Consider the following 22,485-nt stretch of genomic DNA (forward strand, 5'->3'; position numbering starts at 1 on the left):
AGGTGGTAGTGAGCTACCTTCGTGAACTGCTAGTTCATGGAGAAGGTACTCTCAACAGTGCTTTCATGTAGGGAGTTCCAGGATAACCCTCATTACATCTCAAGCAACAGAAAAGCCACTTCGCCAACAGAGGCCAGGCACTGTGCCATTCCCATCACTTGCCTCCAAACTCCATATTGTGTCACCACATTGGGTTTTTAAAAATTCATTCTTGGGATGTGGGTGTTGCTGGCAAGGTCAGCAATTATTGCCCATCCCCAACTGCCCTTGAGAAGGTGGTGGTGAGCCATGTGGTGTGGGGCTCAGTTCATTTCTGCTGGACACTTTTTGACTTGAATTGCCAGTGGAGGCAACTTTGGCTGCGTGGTGGACATGGAAATTTGGAATGCAGAGTGTTGGGCTAACACTCCGATATCTTCCCGTATCTACGGGCTTTTCCCAAAGGTGGGCTCCCAGGGCATTGGTTAAGTGCCTGGCAGCAGCAAGTATCCAATTAAGGTACTTAATAACACAATAATCCAATATTCTGACAATGCATTGAAATTTTACTGATGGTACATGGGCCCCCTGCTGTGACAGGAGCCTGCAATGCATTGGAGGCAACCTCATGGCACGAGGTTGGAGAACCAGTCTATGATCTTCCAGATTCAAGTGAAAATGAGCAGAAAGCTTGTAGGTAGCATATTATAGACATTCGGAGCCATTCCTCCTGCATGTCGGAGATGGTTCTGGCTACTATTTAAAGGATTCCATTAGGACCTTTAAATGGGTTCCTCCATCTTGTGGCGCCCTCTCACTGTCCTTCTGCCTGAGCAGTGCTCACCTTTCCCAGTGGGGCTGCCGGTCGCCCCTCTCTTGGGCCCTCCCCCTCCATCTGCCACTCACTGTCCCAATCGGACGGCAAACACGGAAGCGGCCTGATAACTGGCTGCCACCCTAAGAGCAAGACACAGGGCACATCTCTGACATAAGTAGTAGTCGGAACCAGCAAATGGTCATGCATCCTGAAAATGTTTCAAGCGGAGGAAATTCCAGCCTTTGTCCCCTCTCCAACCTTGGTGTAGAAGTGAGCAGAATGGCATGACCCTATGCGTAATGGGAAATATAGCCAAGTTAGGAATAGTAGCTTTGCTGAGCTTTGATTTTAAGTGGCAGAAACCACAATGAAAGAGTTAAAAGTAAAGGTAGAGAGTGTGAGATTGTAAAGACTAGCTGACACTGGTGATTGCAAGGACATCTGTTCTTTTATGGCCTGATTGTGTGACTCCCTGTGGTTTGAAACAAATGGACTCCTGTGAAACATGCTGTCCATCCCTGTGAGTGATAAGGAATATAGGGCCCCTTGTATCAATGTATGCGATTACTGCTTGGTGTTACTGCAGGCTGCAACTTGATAGAGATTACAGGATCACAGGACTCATGACAATTGTGGGAATCGAAACCAGAATCTTGTTTCCAACTCCTCTTCCTTTGCTAATTATCTTGATTGTCTGTTTTCTTTTAATCTTGCTGATACAAAACAATATTATGTTAATAACAAGTATGTATTGAGAACAGAGGGTATTGTTAACCTCAGGAACAAATGTACTCCACGTTATCACTTGGTTGAAATTTAAATTGTACCGCACTGATTGGTTAAACAAGGAGGTGTAGCATGAATCTTAATGTATAAACAGTAGTACCTGTAGCACAAACTTCATTTACTCTGGTGGATCCGACAGACTCCGGCGGAGTCAGCGTCGTTGTATTCGAGTAAGTCAGCCGGCTAAATGCGCAAATAAAGTAATTGATTTTACCTACACATCCGACTCGGTATATTTACTGAACCAGACTGAAGGCAAAAAGAACTCAGATTTACATTTTGGTGTCAGAAGTGGGATCTCAACAGACGACCGCCGATCATCAGCGAAATCAGAATCGGACTAATCTTGGACAGAGAGAGGAAATGGGCCCCCGACGTGAGCAGTTGATGTGTGACCACGTCGGTTTTCCCCTGTCTCGTAGTCTGATAAAAGTTTGATCACTCGCTTATGGTCAGCTAAGATCGTCTGGACGAGATCAACGATCAGTCTGGCGGATTAGAAAGACAAGGATCAGTCGGTGTAGGTACGACTGAGGGTAGCTAAGTTAAAATTTTATTTAGGTCAGGTTCAGTCGGTTAGTTTAGACTACGGCTGAGGGGAACTGAGGTTAAAGTTTTATGTCAGGGTTAGTCGGTTAGTTTAGACTACGGCTGATGGGACTGAGGTTAAAGTTAAAGTTGGTCGCGACTGAAGGCTTAAGCAGGTTGTTTTAGAATGACTGAGGGTTTATTTAAGGTTCAGACAATAATTTGTAAGTAATCTTAACTGTTTGACTAATAATTTGTAAGTAATTTTAACTCTTGAACTGTAGGGGCGAACAACGCAGTTCAAGAATAGTTTGTAATAATAGTTTGTGATAATAGTTTGTGATAATAGTTTGTGATAATAGTTTGTGATAATAGTTTGTGATAATAGTTTGTGATAATAGTTTGTGATAATAGTTTGTGATAATAGTTTGTGATAATAGTTTGTGATAATAGTTTGTGATAATAGTTTGTGATAATAGTTTGTGATAATAGTTTGTGATAATAGTTTGTGATAATAGTTTGTGATAATAGTTTGTGATAATAGTTTGTGATAATAGTTTGTGATAATAGTTTGTGATAATAGTTTGTGATAATAGTTTGTGATAATAGTTTGTGATAATAGTTGGTGATAATAGTTGGTGATAATAGTTGGTAATAATAGTTGTAATAATAGTTGTAATAATAGTTGTAATAATAGTTTGTGATAATAGTTTGTGATAATAGTTTGTGATAATAGTTGTGAATATGGGAAACTGTTTAGATAATACAAGTGATCCATCCTGTCCATTACAAGTACTGTGTGATAAATATCCGGATAAAGGGAAAGATTTCAGACAATTATCAGCAGCCTTAAATAAGAAATTAGGGGACCAATGGCCCTTAGGGGGGACAAAAGATTTGGAAATGACTAAAAAAAACCCAAGAACAAATCTGGAAACAAAATAAAGGCAACAGGGCCAAAGAATTAATTGGATTATGGAGACAATATTGTCAGGAGGAAAAAGATAGAACCCTCCTATCAAGTTGGCAAGAAAACGCCCTTAAATTAGGAATTCCAATTAGTGAAGGGGGAAACCAAAAGACTTTAGAAATTCTAAAAAAAGAGTGCGCGCATAGAAAAAGGAAACAAGAAGAAATAGAGACAACTGATAAAAGTGGACTACGTAGTTCCACGGTTGGCCTTGCGTTGACAGAGGGAGACGATGAGTTAGAAAATTGGACTATACCTAAAGCACCGCCACCAGCCCCGACAGCCCCCCTCCTTCACCCCAAATATCAGAGTATATATGCGGCCGCCCTTCCCCAAACCCAAGCCATTGAGACTTTGCCCGACACCCCAGTCTCCTTACCTTCCACAGGACAACAGTCCTTACCTACTCCCTATACACCAAATACCTCGACAAACAATTCGACTACAACGCCCCCTGCTGGGAATAAGAAGAAACTCTGTTCTCAACGCTATACGTCCCCAGTCAGTTGGAGAACCAGGTCAAAAACAAAACTAAAAGAAAAGAAAGACATGAAGAAACAACTGTACCAAAGGCCTTGCCCTTCCAAACCAAACAAATCAAGACAAAAGTTCCAAGTACCTATAAAAAAGGAGAGCGATAGTGATAGGGATCCGGAACTTCTCATATCTGAATCCGACGATTCTGATAGCACTGATGGGGAGTATTCCTTTCAAACGGAGCCCCCTTCCCCATTCGATGACCCCCCTCCGGCCCCAAATGCGAAGACATCGAGACAATTGCCCGATCGAAAAATGCCCAATCCCGACGCTGCCACTGCCGCCCAAAACCCTACTATAGAAGTATACTTCCCGTGGAAACCTAACGAGATGATGGCTATCCTAGCCGCGATCCCGGATCGGAAGAAATCCCCTGCTGCCTTTGTAGACTTTCTGAGGACAACTATCTCAGTTTATCAGGCAGAATCCAGGGACCTCTGGGCTCTAGTTCAGCAAGTTTTGACCCCGGCCGAATATCGACGGTATCTTGTCCACTTACGCCACCAGGATCATGCAGCACTCCAAAACGCCCATGCCCAAGATGAGGGAAGACAGACTGCTATTTTAGATGCTTTAAATACCACGTTCCGTAAACCCATAAACATATCAGCTATACTGGACACCAAGCCCAAAAAGACAGAGGAGCCAGAAGAATTCTTGGAAAGGTTCAACGAGACTTACCGCGCACTATCAGGGGACACCGCATATCAGAATGGCCAAAACTCACCTCAATATTGTGCCATGTTGATGAATTGTTTACCAGGCCCGGTAACCACTGCAATCAAATGTAACAATATGAACTGGGCAGACAATGACCCGATACAAATGGCGCGGGCAGTGAAGTATTATTGGAAAGAGGAAAGGAGCTGGGGGAGGGTCCGACAACCAAAGTTAAGGCTGAATATGTAATGAAGAAAGACGATCCAAAACCTCAAACAAATACAGAAGCTATCGGGTACCAAATGGAGCCACAATATTGCGATCTCGGATGGGTGGATCAATTCGGGGGGGGATATCAGACTCACCCGAACGGGCCTACTGCTCCACTGTGTGGCCCACCATACGCACTGCCAGCCTTAATACTACCACCCCCCTTTCAAGGACAATGGTCAGGAGACAGAGGAAGAGGGGTAGCAAGAGGACCAGGGAATAGAGGAAAGTATGCTTGTTTTAATTGTGGCAACATGAACCATTGGTTTAAGGAGTGTCCCTACAGAAGACAGAGGGGAAGAGGTAGATACCAGACAGGCAGGGGAGGGTACTCAGAAAGAAGAGGGCAACCAAGATATACAGACTTCTCCCAGAATAACCCCTTCCCACCTCAATACTGACTAGCTAATTTGGTCGTCCAGAGTCTCCAGTCAGATAAAGATCCCATCATATCCTTGCAAATAGAAGGCCGGTATTACCCCTTTATAATCGACACCGGGGCAGCCATGTCTTCAGTACAATCAGACCTCCAGCTACCACTATCAAACGCCACTCAGAATTTATCCGGTTTCCAGGGACAGACGTGCCGATATCCCATGTCAAAACCAGTAAGGGTAACATACGAGAATGAATCAGTAGATCACCAATTCATCATAACGACTGGGTTAGACTGCAACCTACTGGCCAGAGACTTATTGTGCGTGTTTCAGTTACGCTTAGAATGTGGGGACGAGGGGGTGACGGTACAGTCATGGAGGCCGAAACGACAGTGTTATGTCTCCACCGTACCCCAGTGGTGGGCATTACACATAGAAAACTCATTATACCATGTTACTTTGGCCAACGATAAGACCGGGCGGAATCAAGCATTAGAAGACAAATATCACACACTGATAGGGACCGAATGGCCAGTCACAATCATAGCGACTGTCAAAGGATTAGAAGGCATAGCCGACCTTGTTGAAATACCACAACACTTATGGCAACAACCCGCCTCCGTCGCCCCTCACATAACGCGCTAGGTCAACAGTCCATACCACGCCAAAGAGCTAGGGCTAATGGTGAGGAAAGCAGTAGATAATTCGGACTCCAACAAATTCACGACTCAGACACTGCCAGAAGGAATCTCCATGTTACTCTGCCTCCCCGGAAACGGTCCTGACCAAACTTAGGCACAACATTGGACGCGACGTACTGGAATATGTAAATCCTCAGGTCTGGGCAGAACACCCCGCTCAAGTTGGACTTACAAGCGTGGCCCCTATTAAAGTGTTAGTCAAGGACCAGGCGGTGTTACCCTCGATTCGACAATACCCCTTGAAACCTCAGGCAATACCCTGTATAGATAAACTAATTCATGAATTATTACAACAGGGTATTTTGGTGCCGTGCCAGTCCAGGTGTAACACGCCTATACTCGCAGTGCCCAAACCAGGGAAGATAGATCAATACCGACTGGTACAAGACCTACGTTCAGTCAATGCAATAGTACAGCCGTTACACGCCCTGGTACCAAATCCGGCTCATATACTTTCCCAAATTCCAGCCCAAGCCCAGATTTTCGATATAGTTGACCTGCAGCACGCCTTCTTCGCCCTTCCGCTAGCACCAGAAAGCCAGTACCTATTCGCCTTTACCCACAATGGACGACAATATACATGGACCCGGTTGCCGCAGGGGTTTGTCAATTCACCGACGCTATTCTCCAGATGTTTACAGACCCAGCTCCAAACTTTGACCCTCGAAAATGGTTCTACCCTTGTACAATATGTAGACGACCTATTGATAGCCAGTCCTGACGAACCCAGTAACAGGAACGATGTAATACAGCTGTTGAACCACCTGTACTCACTAGGCTATGTGGTATCCCAGGCTAAGGTCCTAATAGCCCAGACAAAAGTCAAGTTCCTGGGAGTCCTTCTCTCAGCTCAAGAAAAGAGCCTGGAAGTCAGTCGAATCGAACCTATCTGCCAATTCCCTGTTCCTACAACCGCTAAAAACGTTCGACAATGGTTGGGGATGGTAAATTACTGTCGGCAGTGGATACCTAACATCGCTGTCTATACTAAACTGCTGACCCCTTATACTAGCCAGGAGGGAAAGTTCACTTTTACTGTGGAGGCAAAGGAAGCCTTCCAAGGGTTAAAACAAGCCTTGTTGCAAGCCCCCGCATTAGGAAGACCCCTGTACGACAGACCGTTTCAGCTGTACTGCACTATCCTGAAAGGCTGTTCAACGGCAGTATTAACTCAGCAACATGGGGACAAGCATAGACCGGTGGCTTATTATTCTTCCAAACTAGACCCGGTGGCCCTAGGACACCCTGCCTGCACTCAGATTCTGACAGCTACCTACAACAGCTTACAGTCTGCCGCCAACATAACCCTACAACAGGACATCACCGTGTACGGCTCCCACTCTGTCACTGCCTTACTGGGTCAGTTACAGACTCAACATCTCACCAATGCTCGTCAAAATAGATATGAGATATACCTATTGAACAATCCTAAATTGCAGTTTAAACATTGTACTACTATAAATCCTGCATGCTTCCTCAGCAGCCCCCCTGTTAACGAAGAAACGCCCAGTCATGACTGTCTTACTCTGATTCAGGAAAACACCACAGTCAGGGAAGATTTGACTGATGCTCCATTAAACGAATCTGACGTAACTATGTATATGTTGACGGAACTGCCTCAATCAGTCCCGATGGCCAACGGCTGTCAGGATACGCGATTGTTAACCAGGACGGTCTTGTTGTGGAATCAGCAGCCTTCCAGGTTCCTTACTCAGCCCAACAAGCTGAATTGTTTGCCTTAATACGAGCCTGCATAATAGGGGAAGGCTTGCGAATAAATATTTACACCGATTCCAGATATGCTTTTGGGGTCGTCCATGATTTTGGACAACTCTGGAAAAACAGAGGATTCTTGACCTCAACAGGAACACAGATATCCCATCAAAAACTAGTTGCTGACTTGTTACAAGCCCTTCTCCTACCTAAACAGATTTCTGTGATCAAATGCACTGCACACACGAGCGGTAAGACCCCTGTCGACCTAGGTAATAGGCGCGCAGACAGTGAAGCAAAAAGAGCCTCACAGACCAAACAGGTGGTTGTAAAAAAAATGATGAATCAGACTAAACGCTCCGACAAAAGCAAGTCTGCCTCTGAAAAACCAATGTCAACCATTCAAGACGTCATAAGGTTACAGGAGGACGCTCCTGAAGCTGATAAACAATTGTGGGAAAAACTGGTTGTAAATATGATTTCGTATCTTGTCTATGGACCACACCAGCGAATCAGACTTGTATGCCTGATGCGCTGGCCTTGTGGGTTATTGAATGCGTACACTTTGCAACTCATTGTGGAGCCCAAGGGACCAGCGATTTACTGTTGGCCACTTGGTGGCACCCTAACATCCAGATGCTGGCTCAGAACATAAGTAACCGATGTTTAATTTGCCAGCAGTATAACGCCGGCAAAGGAATTCCATGTGAGCTGGGGAAAACCCCCCTGCCCAGCGGTCCCTTTGAAACGCTCCAAATGGATTACATTGAGTTGGAAAGATGTCAGTGTTATAAATATGTGTTAGTTATTATTGATGTGTTTAGTAAGTGGATCGAGGCATATCCCACCACTGATAACAAAGCCGCCACTGTAGTTAAAGTTTTAATGAGAGAAATCATTCCCAGATATGGGATACCAGCTCAGTTAAGTTCTGACAATGGACCCCACTTCATTGGTCAGATCAACAGCCTTCAACTGGGAATACGCCAGCAGTTACATTGTGCGTACAGGCCACAAGCTGCGGGACTAGTTGAAAGAAGCAATTAGACTCTTAAGACCAAACTGGCTAAATTAAAAGCAGAAACTGGACTAACATGGCTTAAATTGCTCCCAATCGCATTATTCCAGATGCGGGTAACGCCAGCAGGACCAGCTCGACTCTCTCCCACAGAGATCATATATGGGAAGCCCCTACGAACACCTTGGAACCAGACGGTTTCTAAATCGGTCCAGTTTCACCACATGACAGAAGAAATGACTAATTATGTCTTATCTCTGACTAAGGCCCTAAAGGAACTCCATTCACACGTCAAGATGGCCCATCAGGACCTACCCTTACTTATTAGCCCGTCCAAAGTACAACCTGGAAGTTATGTGCTGATCAAAATCTGGGTACGAAAAGGGTTGGAACCTCGATGGGAGGGGCCCTTTCAGGTCCTCCTCACTACGCCCACTGCAGTTAAAATTGAAGGGAAAAGTGCTTGGGTCCACCTGCACCACTGTAAGCAACCCCGTCAGCCAATAGATTATTAAGGAAGATTGTTAACGTGCTCCCCTTCTCTAGCACTGTTCCCCTACAGGTATTAAAGGGTGACGAGCCACGATGAAGACCATCCTGACTGTCCGCTGCCTGGCTTTGATCGGAATCCTCTCGGTGGAAGGGACAGAGAACACCTGTCGAGATGACCAGCCTCAGGACACCTTCCACCTGTGCCAGGATGACGTCCTCCATTGCCCCCATCCACGAAGACAAGGTGCCAGTTCATGGAACGTGACAGGATTGGCCGACAACCACGGACCGCTGAAACAACCCAACCAAACTAAACTATTAAAAGGACAATTTGTATGGACCTTGCCTTGTTTTTGGACTGAGTGTAAATTTGTTTTTATATGCAAGAGGGCAACCCAAGCAAAGGTAAAACCATGCCGGACAGGGAGGGAAGTAAAAGTAAAACAAGAGAATATGGAGGACAGACAAGGGAGTGATAGGCATAGGCCCCGAAGGAAGCGTAGCCCACCAGGAAATAACCTCTTATCCCTCTTCGAAAAAAAGAATACCTCTCAAACAAGTAACCTGAATTTCTTGCTCCAAATTCACCAACACCTACATAGGCCAGAGCAAGTTGTCTGCTATCCAGATCCTGCATCTGTAGCACGATTGTTTTCAGTTGCACCACTATGGGAGGGTGCTGAGAAAGTGGTAAATTGCCAACACGACACTCTGATGCCAGAGAAGATAACCATCTCTTATGACCCCGATTCGGCCCCTACGGCTGCCTGCCTTCCCCTTCCAAAGGATAACTCCCATTCATTAGACAGCATTAGGATTGGCCTCAAATATTTTTCTTTACGGTATACCCCCAATAGAGACTCACAGTCCTATGAGAATTGCTTCCACGGGATCGGGTATGGATGCAGGGTAGTACATTTAAAAGAAAACATAACATGCCTGTACACCATCTGTACCAAATGGCAATGTAATGTAACATGGGACTCGGGCCGATGCACCTGCTATAACACGACCTGTATCCCGCTGTACAAGGGCTACCACATACTCTGCTGCCACTTGAACAACTCCCACATTGTCGTCAGAACCCAAACATTCCCCCTTACCTTCGACCCACAATGGCGTGGGTTGATTTCGAAGGATTGGTGGAATTGGGCCACAGGGAGATCCACAATGAACATTTATGCCAGCTGCAATCGCAGCTAATATGGACAAGGGATATTTCTTCTTCTTTAATGGTACAGGCACTAACATCTTATCACCTCCGTTCCTGAGGCAAGTCGCCATCGGAACCCTGGTCCCCACCACGGTACCGTGCCCCTCAAAATGGAACCGTCATAATAGGTTGGTTCCCCGGGTGGTATCGGCAGAGTTTTGCGGAAGATGGAAGCAACCCTCAGTCTTGGCACCAACCAGAGGGCATTTGGCAGGGTGGGGAATTCTCAGTATGTTAACAATCGGAGGTGTAGGGGGTGGAGTAGCTGCTAGCAACCGTAATTACCTGATCTGTGGCCTTACCATCCTAGGGAATGAAACAGTGAGATCTCTTAAAATGGTAACAGAGGAATTATCTGAGATGAGATTGTTTGCCTTGCAAAACCGGTATGCCCTTGACTACCTACTAGCCCGCCAAGGAGGGGCATGTGCAATAGTGAAAGGGAAATGCCTAATGGGAATTCGGGATCAAACTGTAAATATCACTGAATCTATAAATCGTATTAAGGACCAACTAGACGGTATGAAAGTCCCTGGCTCCTGGGGAGATTGGGGATACGGGGGATGGACAGATTGGATCATAAACATGGCCATGTATGCAATCGTGGGGATCGTTTGCATCTTTATAGGCATAGCCATTCTCAAATGTGTCATGGGACGAATGGAGGCAGCTGTGGAACAAATAGGTGCCCCAAGAATCCTAGTGGTACGCACTCACGGACCAAATATCGGCGATGCAGAGCTAGAGAAAGAAATGGAATTACAACGGAAAATCCTAATAGACAACGATGAGTAGGACAGTAGGGACTGGGAAACTCCAGGTATTGAAGGCTGTTACTAGACAAATAAAGACCATTAAAGGCACCTAGGTGGGATCAAGGGATTGATTTTTAAAAATGTTTTGAAGAATCAAAGGGGGGATTGTGAGAACAGGATTTAGATTTTAGAATTTTTAAGAACAGAATTACATGGGAACATTTAACATGAAACAATTAATCAATCATGTACTGCTAACAAGCTAGCTTCAGTGCTGCAGGGAGGGACAACTCATCAGAAATGACTTCATAACTTCAGGGCTGCAGAGTCAACTTGGCCTTGCAGCCGGTAGAGAGAGAGAGACAAACAGACATTGTGCTTCAACAGCACTCTTATCACCCAGACATGACAATCCTAGGGAACAGCTAGAATGAAAACATACTGACCAGGCTAATACATGCCCCCTTGTTAGAGGGTGGCTCAGCCTACCCTTCTGATTATGCAGTTGCTGAACATTATTATTCTATAGTAGTGTTTAAGTGTTATTTGAGCAGATAGATCCATATAATCCTAGTAAATATATATTCATATACAACTTGATCATTAGAGAGGAGGTTATCATAGAATGATAAAAGGGGGGAAATGTAGAAATGAGCAGAACGGCATGACCCTATGTGTAATGGGAAATATAGCCAAGTTAGGAATAGTAGCTTTGCTGGGCTTTGATTTTAAGTGGCAGAAACCACAATGAAAGAGTTAAAAGTAAAGGCAGAGAGTGTGAGATTGTAAAGACTAGCCGACACAGGTAATTGCAAGGACATCTGTTCTTTTAAGGCCTGATTGTGTGACTCCCTGTGGTTTGAAACAAATGGACTCCTGTGAAACATGCTGTCCATCCCTGTGTGAGTGATGATAAGGAATATAGGGTCCCTTGTATCAATGTATGCGACTACTGCTTGGTGTTACTGCAGGCTGCAACTTGATAGAGATTACAGGATCACAGGACTCATGACAATTATGGGAATCGAAACCAGAATCTTGTTTCTAACTCCTCTTCCTTTGCTAATTATCTTGATTGTCTGTTTTCTTTTAATCTTGCTGATACAAAACAATATTATGTTAATAACAAGTATGTATTGAGAATAGAGGGTATTGTTAACCTCAGTAACAATTATGGCGGGCAGCCATAAAGACAGGGCTAAATTGTGGCGAGTCGAAGAGACTTAGTAGTCGGCAGGAAAAAAGACAGAGGCGCAAGGGAAGAGCCAACTGTGCAACAGCCCCGACAAACAAATTTCTCTGCAGCACCTGTGGAAAAGCCCGTCATTCTAGAATTGGCCTTTATAGCCACTCCAGGCGCTGCTTCACAAACCACTGACCACCTCCAGGGGCGTATCCATTGTCTCTCGAGATAAGGAGGCCCAAAAGAAAGAAAGAAGTAGTAACAAATATACTCCACGTTATCACTTGGTTGAAATTTAAATTGTACCGCACTGATTGGTTAAACAAGGAGGTGTAGCATGAATCTTAATGTATAAACAGTAGTACCTGTAGCACAAACTTCACTTACTCTGGTGGATCCGACAGACTCCGGTGGAGTCAGTGTCGTTGTATTAGAGTAAGTCAGCCGGCTAAATGCGCAAATAAAGTAATTGATTTTACCTACACATCCGACTCGGTATATTTACTGAACCAGATTGAAGGCAAAAAGAACTCAGATTTACATTGGCACAGGCACCCAATGGATCAAAATGCCTCTGAACCTTTCTAAGAACTGTCGGAACTTTTGTGCATGTAGCCACTTTCATTTAATTGGCTGGATCCTTTTAAATTTCACCTACATGGCAATTTTACAGTGTCTCCTACTAGGCAGACTGGAAAGCACTAGGAAATTAGCAAGCACACTATTGTGCAACACCATGAAATATAGTTATATATATATATATATATATATATATATAGTATAAATCTATTATATGCACATGCACACAGACATACATACATATATATTAGACCTGTTAATTTGTAGTGCTGGTTCATGACCGGAAAACTGTAAACTAAGAAATGTTTGGCACCAGAAACGATTTCATGTAGTACAAAAAATATTTTGTTCTTGTTATACTTAGCAAATACTAGTTACGAATGCTCGATGATTGAAATAGAGAAATACCTAATGTCTGGTTTCAGTTTGTTGACCAAGTCCCTTGACAACTCTTCAAAAGGTGGAGTTGAGTAATCACGGATGACCTGAAGCAGGGCAGGCAAAACGTTACCATTTTTGTTTGAAAAGAGTGGCAGCAGACACAAATATGAGATTAGCCACTGTCGGCATCACACAATGGTCACCATTTTTAGATAAACTACCTCAAGGTATAACTACTTTTAACAGATATAATGTGGCAGAATAAATAAAAATAATGTAAAATCAATTAGAGCATTTTTCCAGGATTGATGCATTATTGTTCCTAGATATATCCAGTCATATAGAATGATGTTCTTCACTTTGTTTTTACATTAGTCTGGACTGTCATCTGTCCTAACTATACTGGTCTGATAGCAGTTTATCATCTACATGAAGTGACAGGATGTTGCTGTGCTTTTCTTTCTCAGCTCACTCGAGCTGCATATTTTCCAATGCTACATATTTGTAGATTTTCAGTTGTGGGTCTCATTTCAACAGCAAATGATTGGCTAGCACAGTTTCAGTATCTATAATCATATAACCTAATGTATTGTTAGAACAAGGCCAATGTTTTTACAAGTTGCACCCCAAATAAAAGTTAGTGCAATCCAATAATATTTCATCTAAATGATTTTAATTTATACTGTGCGTGTGTCCTTCAATCTTTGGTCCAAGTCCAAATCAGACAAGTGGGATGAAAGACTCCTGAATGACCTAGTGGTAAGGGACTGTTGAGTGTAGCAATGAGCAATATAAGTAAGAAGATCTTAAGTTCAAATTCTAGTCTGTGCTGAGTTAGCTAAACCAGGGCAACAGTTTGGATGCTACTGTAGGCCTAAACTAGGAAAGGGAAAAATAAATTCAGACAGGTTCTCGCTCTTGATTGCTCTCAGTGACTCCTGCTTAAAGTGCATATATTTGCGAAGAAAATGATCAATTTCAATTGTAACAGCCTCCATGACTAAGCAGCCTATGACACACACCGTTGCTCACATTTCCCCAGGCCTCTCACTATTTATATGCTCTGTTTCTTTAATGTCTTAATGCTTCTGTTCATCACTTGACCTGAGATGATTCTACTCATGATTCTTCTTCTCTGGGTCTGTTGTTGTGTGTATATATATATATATATACTTATTTTCCCTCTCCTCTCTTCCCCATTTCCAATAATATTAATATGTCTATCTCTTGAAAATGTTCTGCTCTTCTGTCTGCCTCTCGCCCATTCACTTTTATTGATGTCCCTTTCCCTTGTTTTTGATCAGGGATTTAGTAAGACACACTTTTACATCCATATCTCTTTCATCGGGATACCGGATGAAATAAAAATAGATGAGGAGGTACAAGAAAGGCTAGCAGTATTTAAAGTGGATAAGTCAACCAATCTTAGATTGCTGAGGTAAAGAAGAATATAAATTGGAGGGATGCTCGTCACAATTTTCCAATTCTTCTTACATCCAGGGATAGTTCCAGAGGACTGAATAAACCTGCCAATTACAGGCCAGGCAGTTTAACCTAGGTGGTGGGAAGCTTTTGGAAACAATAATCTAGGAGAAAATTAACATCTGCTTTGACAAGTATGGACTAAGAAAGGAGAGCAAGCATGGATTTGCTTGACTAACTTGATTTATTCGATGAAGTAACAGATACGGTGGATGAGAGCAGTGTCGTTGATGTTGATATCCACTTTTGAAAGGCATTTGATAAAATATCACTTATTAGGCTTGTCGCAAAATTGAAGCAGCACGCATACAAAATCAGCTAAGGGATAGAAAGGTTGTGGTGAAGGCTGTTTTTTGAACTGGAGGTGGTTATATAGCCTCAGAGTTCAATTCCAGGACCACTGCTGTTTTTGATATACATTATTAACTTGGACTTGGGGGTACAGGGCACAATTCTGAAATTTACAGATTACACAAAACTTGGAAGTGTAGTAAACATTGAGGAAGACTGTAATAGACTTCAAGGAAGTAGACAGGCTGTTGGAATGGGCAAACACATGGCAGAAGAAATTCAATTCAGAAAAGCGTGAGGGGATAGATTTTGGTAAGAAGAATGGGAAGAGACAATGGTAAAATTTTAAAGGGGGTGCAAGATCAGACAGACCTGGGAGTGTTAGTGCACAAATCTTTCAAGGTGGCAGGACAGGTTAATAAAGCAGTTAATAAAACACATGGGATCCTGGGCTTTGTAAATGGATGAAAAGAGTGCAAAAGCCAGGAAGTTATGCTAAACCAATACAAAACACGAGTCGGGCCCAATCTGGAGTTTTTTTCAATTCTTTCATGGGATGCGGGCGTTGCTGGCTAGGCCAGCATTTATTGCCCATCCCTAATTGACCTTGAGAAGGTGGTGGTGAGCTGCATTCTTGAACCGCTGCTGGCCATGTGGTGTAGATACACCCACACTGCTGTTAGGGAGTTCCAGGTTTTTGACCCAGCGACAATGAAGGAACACTGATATGGTTCCAAGTCAGGATAGCGTGTGGCTTGGAGGGGAACTTGCGGATGGCAGTGTTCCCATGCATCTGTGCCCTTGTGTTCTAGGTGGTAGAGGTCACAGGTTTGGAAGATGCTGTCGAAGCAGCCTTGATGAGTTGTTGCAGTGCATCTTGCATATGGTACACACTGCTGCTATTGTGCCTCGGTGGTGCAGGGAGTGAATGTTGAAGGTGGTGCATGAGGTGATAACCAAGCAGGCTGCTTTGTCCTGGTTGGTATCAAGCTTCCTGAATGTTGTTGGAGTTGCACTCATCCAAGCAAGTGGGCAGTATTCCATTACGTAGGAACCAAGGAGCAGGAGTAGACCATTCAGCCATCAAGCCTGCTCCGAATACAATCATGGCTGATCATCCACTTCAATGCCTTTTTCCCACACTATTCCCATATCCCTTTGTCATTGGTATTTAGAAATCAGTCAATCTCTGCTTTAAACAATGACTGAGCTTCCACAGCCCTCTGGGATTGAGAATTCCAAAGATTCACAACCCTCTGAGTAAAGAAATTTCTCTTCATCCCAGTCCTAAGTGGCTTTCCCCTTATTACACTCCTGACTTGTAACTTGTAGATGGTGGACAGGTTTTGGGAATCAGGTGGTGAGTTACTTGCCACAGAATTCCCAGTTTCTGATCTGCTCTTGTAGCCCACAATATTTATAAGGCTGGCCTCCTGGATGTTGACAGTGGGGGATTCAGTGATGGTAATGCCATTTAATATCAAAGGGAGATGGATGGATTCTCTTTTGTTGGAGATGGTCATTGCCTGGCACTCATGTGGCACGAATGTAACTTGCCTCTTACCAGACCAAGCTTGAATATCATCCAGCTCTTGCTGCATAAGGACAAGGACTGCGTCAGTATCTGAGGAGTCGAGAATAGTGCTGAATATTGTGCAATCATCAGCAAACATCCCCACTTCTGACCTTATGATGGAGGGAAGGTTATTGATGAAGCAGCTGAGGATGGTTGGGCCTAGGACACTACCCTGTGGAATAATCCTACAGTGACATCCTGGGATTGAGATGATTAACCTCCAACAACTATCCTCCAACCTTCCGTTGTGCAAGGTAGGACTCCAACCAGTGGAGAGTTTTCCTCCAGATTCCCATTGACTCCAGTTTTGCTTGGGGTCCTTGATGTCATACTCGGTCAAATGCTGCCTTAATGTCAAGGGCAGCCACTCTCACCTCATCTCTTGAGTTCAGCTTTTTTGTCTATGTTTGGACCAAGGCTGTAATGAGGTCAAGAGCGGAGTGTCCCTGGTAGAACACAAACTGAGCATTAGTGAGCAGGTTATTGCTGAGTAAGTGCCACTTGATAACCCTTACAACAACACTTTGCCAGTGATTGAGAGTAGACTGATGGGGCGGTAATTGGCTGGGTTGGATTTGTCCTGCTTTTCCACATAGTCTTGTAGATGCCAGTGTTGTAGCTGTACTGGAATAGCTTGGCTAGAGGTGTGGCAAGTTCTGGAGCACAAGTCCTCTGTACTATTGCCAGAATGTTGTCGGGGTCCATAGCCTTTGCTGTATCCAGTGCTTTCAGCTGTTTCCTGATATCATGTCGAGTGAATTAAATTGGCTGAAGACTGGCATCTGTGATGCCAGGGACCTCAGGAGTCTGAGATGGATCACCCACTCGGCACTTCTGGCTGAAGATGGATGCAAATATTTCAGCTTTGTCTTTTGCACTGGTGTGCTGGGCTTCGCCATCATTGAGGATGGGGATACTTGTGGAGTCTCCCCTCCTGTCAGTTGCTTAATTGTCCACTACCATTCACAACTGGATGTGGCAGGACTGCAGAGCTTAAATCTGATCTGTTGGTTGTGGGATCACTTACTTCTGTCCATCACATGCTGCCTCTGCTGTTTGACGTGTATGTATGGAGGGTATCCTCAATGTGAAGACGGGATTTTGTCTCCACAAGGCCTGTGCGGTGGTCATTCCTACCAATACTGTCATGGTATCTGCAACAGGTAGATTGGTGAGGACGAGGTCAAGTAGGTTTGCCCTCTTGCTGGCTTACTCACCACCTACCGCAGACCCAGTCTAGCAGCTATGTCCTTTTGGACCTGGTCAGCTCGGTCAGTAGTGGTGCTTGTTGTCTATATGGATTTTAAGAAAACATTTGATAAGGTACCACATAAAAGGCTGGTTAACAAAATTGAGACTCATGGAATAGGAGGGTCAGTGTCCAATTAGATAAAAAAAATTGGCTTAAGGACAGAAAACAGTGAGTCCTGGTAAATGGTTGTTTTTCAGATTGGAGGATGGTAGACATTGGTGTTTCCCAAGGGTCAGTGCTAGGAACGCTGCTTTCTTTTTTGCTACGTATAAATGACTTGGATCTTGGAATACAGATTAGGATTTCAAAATTTGCCAATGATACCAAACTTGGTGGAATGGCAAACAGTGTGGATGATACAAACTGCCTGCAAGAGGACATAGATAGACTAGCAGAATGGGCAGATAAGTAGATGAAATTTAATACAGAAAAGTGAGAGTTGATGCATTTTGGCAGAAGGGATAGGGTGAGGCAATATAGACTTAATGGCATAATTCTAAAGAGTGTGTAGGAACTGAGGGGCCTGGAGGTGCATGTGCATAGATCTTTGAAGGTGACAGGACATATTGAGAGAGTGGTTAGCAAAGCATATGGGATCTTGGGCTTCATAAATAGAGGCATTGAAAACCAAAGCATGGAAGTTATGTTGAACCTTTATAAAGCTCTGGTTAGGCCCAACTGGAGTACTGCGTCCAGTTCTAGTCACCACACTTCAGGAGGGTGTGAGTGTCCTTGAGAAGATGCAAAGGAGATATACTAGAATGGTTCCAGGGAAGGGGGATTTTAGTTACAAGGTTAGGTTGGAAAAGCTGGTGCTGTTCTCCCTGGAGCAAAGGAAATTGAGGGGAGATTTGATAGAAGTGTACAAGATTATGACAGGCTTAGATAAGTTTAGATGAGAAAAAGCTGTTCCCATTAACTGATGTTACAAGGACTAGGGGACATATATCGAAGGTTTTGGGCAAGAGATGCAGTGGAATGTGGAAAGAACTGTTATACGCAGCAAGTGGTAACAACTTGGAACTCGCTGCCCATGAGGGTTGTGGAAGCACAGACAATCAATGAGTTCAAAAGGGAACGATGGACACTTGAAGGAAATAAAATTGCAGGGCTACAGGGATCGAGCAGGGGAGTTGGACTGACTGGATTGCTTTGCAGGAAAGCCAGCATGGACTCGATGGGCCGAATCGTCTCCTTCAATGCTGTAAATGACTCTATAAAGATAAAACTACATTTTTGATGGCCCATTTCATTAATATTATTGGTGTTCTCTCTTTTGCAGGCGGTAGAATTGCTGTATTTCATACCTGTTTAAAAGCATGTAGTAATGCTATACATCGTGCATTGGATCCTACGATAATGCCCTGAGAGTACTGCAATCCTAGACGTACAATAGCAGGGTGAAGCACAGTTGAGGGAATGCTGTAAAGAATTAAAGAAAAGAAACAGGAATGCAAGTGTAAATTCCATATGGGAACAGTGCTATAATTAGGCAATGAGCTGAAGCTCTGCACGTGAGCTGAAGTTTCACTACATCAGCAAAGCTGATTGCTATAACACAATCAGTATGGTAAAAATCACAATATTAGAATTAGTATCCTGGTGATGGTTGCAAAAGTAAATTTTGACAGTGACTGATGTAATATCTAAAAACTAGCAATGAAGCCACTGAACGGTTTTCAAACTATGTTGAAACTCAATGACAGACAGAATCTTTGTTGCTCTAGATTAAAATTTTGAAAGACATACCTGAGGTTCTACAACTCTAAGTATGAACTGCTGACAACCAAGTCAAGTTACAATGTGTCGAAAGCACTAACCCCACCTCCAAAAAGCAAAGAAAAAACATGGGTTCACATTTTCAATATCAAATTATAAATTCAGCTGTGCAACTATAAAGGAGGTGACGAGAGACATCTGGGAGCTTCCTCACAACGAGGATTGGTTAGCCTTGGTCATGACTTTAAGTGTCTCCATGCAATCAGTTTCACAGCTATACTGGCAAGGTGAACCCACCTTCTTTTCTACACATGGGGCTGAATTTTACCAGCCCTCCGATGTCGGGGGTTGTGGCAGGATGGCCCGGAAAATTCTTCGAGAGAGGCCCACCTCGATCCCTGATGCTAAGAAGGCCCTGCCACATTTTACCAGCGATGGTGAGGCCTCGGTGCAGCCCCCTCCCCCCGCCAATCAGCGGCGGGGCCTTCATCTTAATATTAAAATTAATTTTAAAACATGCAAATAAACTTACCTGGTCCCGACGGCTGTCCCATGCTGATATTCTGGCCACCAGCCGAAACTCCTGCACCTTCGGATGTGCACACGGACATCTGAGGTGTGATGCAGGGGGGGGGGGGGGCGGGCGGGGTGCGCAGTGAAATTCCCAGGGTGGGGGGGTGGTGAAGGAGGTAGTGAAGACTGATTCAATTGGCTGAGGGGATGGTGGGAAAGGACTGAAGGGCAAAGAGTGCAAAGTTTGGGGTTGACAGGTCAGGATCTGCTAAAATGTTTTTTTGGGGTGAGGGGGAAATAAATATATTGTTTCATCATTGCAGGGGTGGAAGAGGTGCTTTGATGTGTAATGAACTGATTTTATTCAAATAAAAGGTGATGGTGGCTTTAAAAATTCAAATAATCTGTCAGGACTTGAAGCTCTTTAAAAATGGCACCATTGCCTGGGGCCCCCCATTTACGAGGCCCCGCGCGAAATATTGCAGGGGCCCAGCGGCTATTAAAATCCAGCCCTTGGTAGCCAAAGAAAATGTCATTTACAGAAATGGAATTAAATCATTAAAAGGCAGTGTTACATGCTGTAGGACTCAATGTTGGCTAGCGTGGATTTTTGTGCTTACATCCCAGAAATTACATGGAAAATGCTTCATGAAAATATACAAGCTTTACATGGGGTTTCAACTGGAAATATATAACATACCCAGCCAACGGTTCTTTTATACTCCCAAAAAGTCAATGCTTGCAGCCTTGTGACTACAAATGAACTCCAATAATATCACAAATGATGATTCACAACAGAGGCATCATCTGTGGAGGTGGAGGGCAAAAGGATGTCGAAGACATTATACTCCTAAGCTGATTCTTCATGGCTTCAACTCAACTAAAATCATCTCTGGTACTACACTCAGCAATAAAACAATATATTAAAACAAATCTACTTACGTCAGCTGTTGAGTCAATGGCATTTTGCGGCTGTACTGGTGCAAATGTGAAAACAGAATGACTTTGCTGCCATAATCTTGCCTAAACGGAACCTATAATGAACAGAGATACTTTAAGTATCTGCGTATAAAGTAAAATGTACTCAAATTTTATATCAAACCAAAATCGACACACCAATACTTCCAATAAGAGCAACAATCTTCAGGTAGAATTTTGGACTTCCTTTTTCAAATACAATCCTTCATATTAACGATCTAGAACTCATTTTTTGTGCTTCTGAAGTACAAACAATTGTTTTTCATAATGGCTATAACTTGCATGAATATTGTGATATATGGATATAATTCACTGCCTGTGTTTTTGTATCCTGGTGGAATATGCACCATTACTGCACCAAGAATATCATTGACTACAAAATTAAAATTAAATATATTCCTTTTAGCTATCTTCAGAAAAGCTGCATAGTGGGAAAATCCAACAAACATTTGTTACGACCAGGTGAGAAGGGGTCTAGGGGGTCTCCTCTCAGCCTTTGACTGGTTTAACCGTAACAGGGTTTAATTTGAAAACAGTGTTTTAGGCTCCCCTTAGTGAATCCTTGTTCACTGCTCCAATTGTAAGGCAAAGAAATCAAACAGGTTTCCTTAGATTTAAACAAGAAAGGTAGAAGTTTATTAATCTTAAACTCTAATCTGGTTAACGACTACAAATATGCAATGCGACCACGCGATAAACACTCACGCAGATAGAGACTGAAAACAGCAGAAAATAATGGGGAAAAGTTTGAGGCAATATCTGGTAGTTACAGTCCTTTAAGTTCAATGTGGAGTCTTTGGTTGCCAGTAAGTCTTGCAATTCACTGGGGCCCAATTCACGCTTCAACTTGTTCTGATGTCGAAGTATTTTCTCTCTTGAGGTTTACATGTCTTCTGTGGGTCCAGTGGCTTGGAGAGAGAGAGAGACACACACACACACACAGCCAGGCCAGAGACTTGCTTGTTTCAGCTTCAGTTGCACACTGCCTTCTGAATTCAAATTGTCCTGTTGCTATTTCAAAAAAACCTGGACCAGCCAGTTAGTCATGTGACCAGCTGGTTTAACCAGTCCTGGCCTTGTGGATTGTGTTATCTTAGCAGGGCCTCGAATGTGCTTCCTTACACCTTCAATGTCTAGTGATCAAAATCCATTTGGGTTAACAGGAGCAGAGATTAATATGCCTCATTCTTGGCAGGTGGTGGGTCTGCATGACACCTCCACACCCAGCGGAATGAAATGCGATTTTTAAGAGCATTTCATTAAAAGGGACTAGAAAGAAGGTAAGAGCAGGAAAACACACATGCCTCTCTCTCATTCATTCAGAACCCTAACAATTGTTACAGCCTTTCTTTTCTTGGTATCAGTGCTGCAGCCCTTTTTGGCAACCCAATAAACATGTGGTTTTTTTCACTTAGTACATTTCCATGACTGCCTAAGGGGTCTTTGTTCTTGTTGAGGTCTGCAGGGGGGAGGGTTAGGTTTCATTAGCCCTAGGTTGGAAGTCGGCTCAGGGACAGTGGCAGTGGGTGGTTTCACTCTGAACTCTCAGTGCTTTGATGAATCATGCAAAGGCTTTTCACACCTCAGGGGATGGCTGGTTTCCTTTTTTCCTGACTGTGGGAGTAGATTCTTTGTTAATTTTCCCTTTGTCCTCTGGGAGACTCCTCCTTGCAGGTATTTGTCCAGATTCTACTGCACTCCCCTGCGGCACTTTG

General features: G+C 43.7%; 1 protein-coding gene across 1 annotated transcript in view; it reads right to left on the reverse strand.

Annotated features, from left to right (window-relative positions):
• The window catches only part of eif2b4 (eukaryotic translation initiation factor 2B, subunit 4 delta), a 75,286-nt gene that overhangs the window by 13,327 nt on the left and 39,474 nt on the right, over window positions 1–22,485 (reverse strand). Inside the window, exons 6-8 of the mRNA XM_068026032.1 lie at window positions 20,735–20,826; window positions 18,868–18,982; window positions 12,987–13,063 (exon numbers count right to left, since the gene is read on the reverse strand). Of these exons, the coding sequence (XP_067882133.1) occupies window positions 12,987–13,063; window positions 18,868–18,982; window positions 20,735–20,826 (284 nt within the window). The remainder of the gene's footprint in view (window positions 1–12,986; window positions 13,064–18,867; window positions 18,983–20,734; window positions 20,827–22,485) is intronic.

The sequence above is a fragment of the Heterodontus francisci genome, chromosome 3, assembly GCF_036365525.1.
Source record: "Heterodontus francisci isolate sHetFra1 chromosome 3, sHetFra1.hap1, whole genome shotgun sequence".
Taxonomy (NCBI): domain Eukaryota; kingdom Metazoa; phylum Chordata; class Chondrichthyes; order Heterodontiformes; family Heterodontidae; genus Heterodontus; species Heterodontus francisci.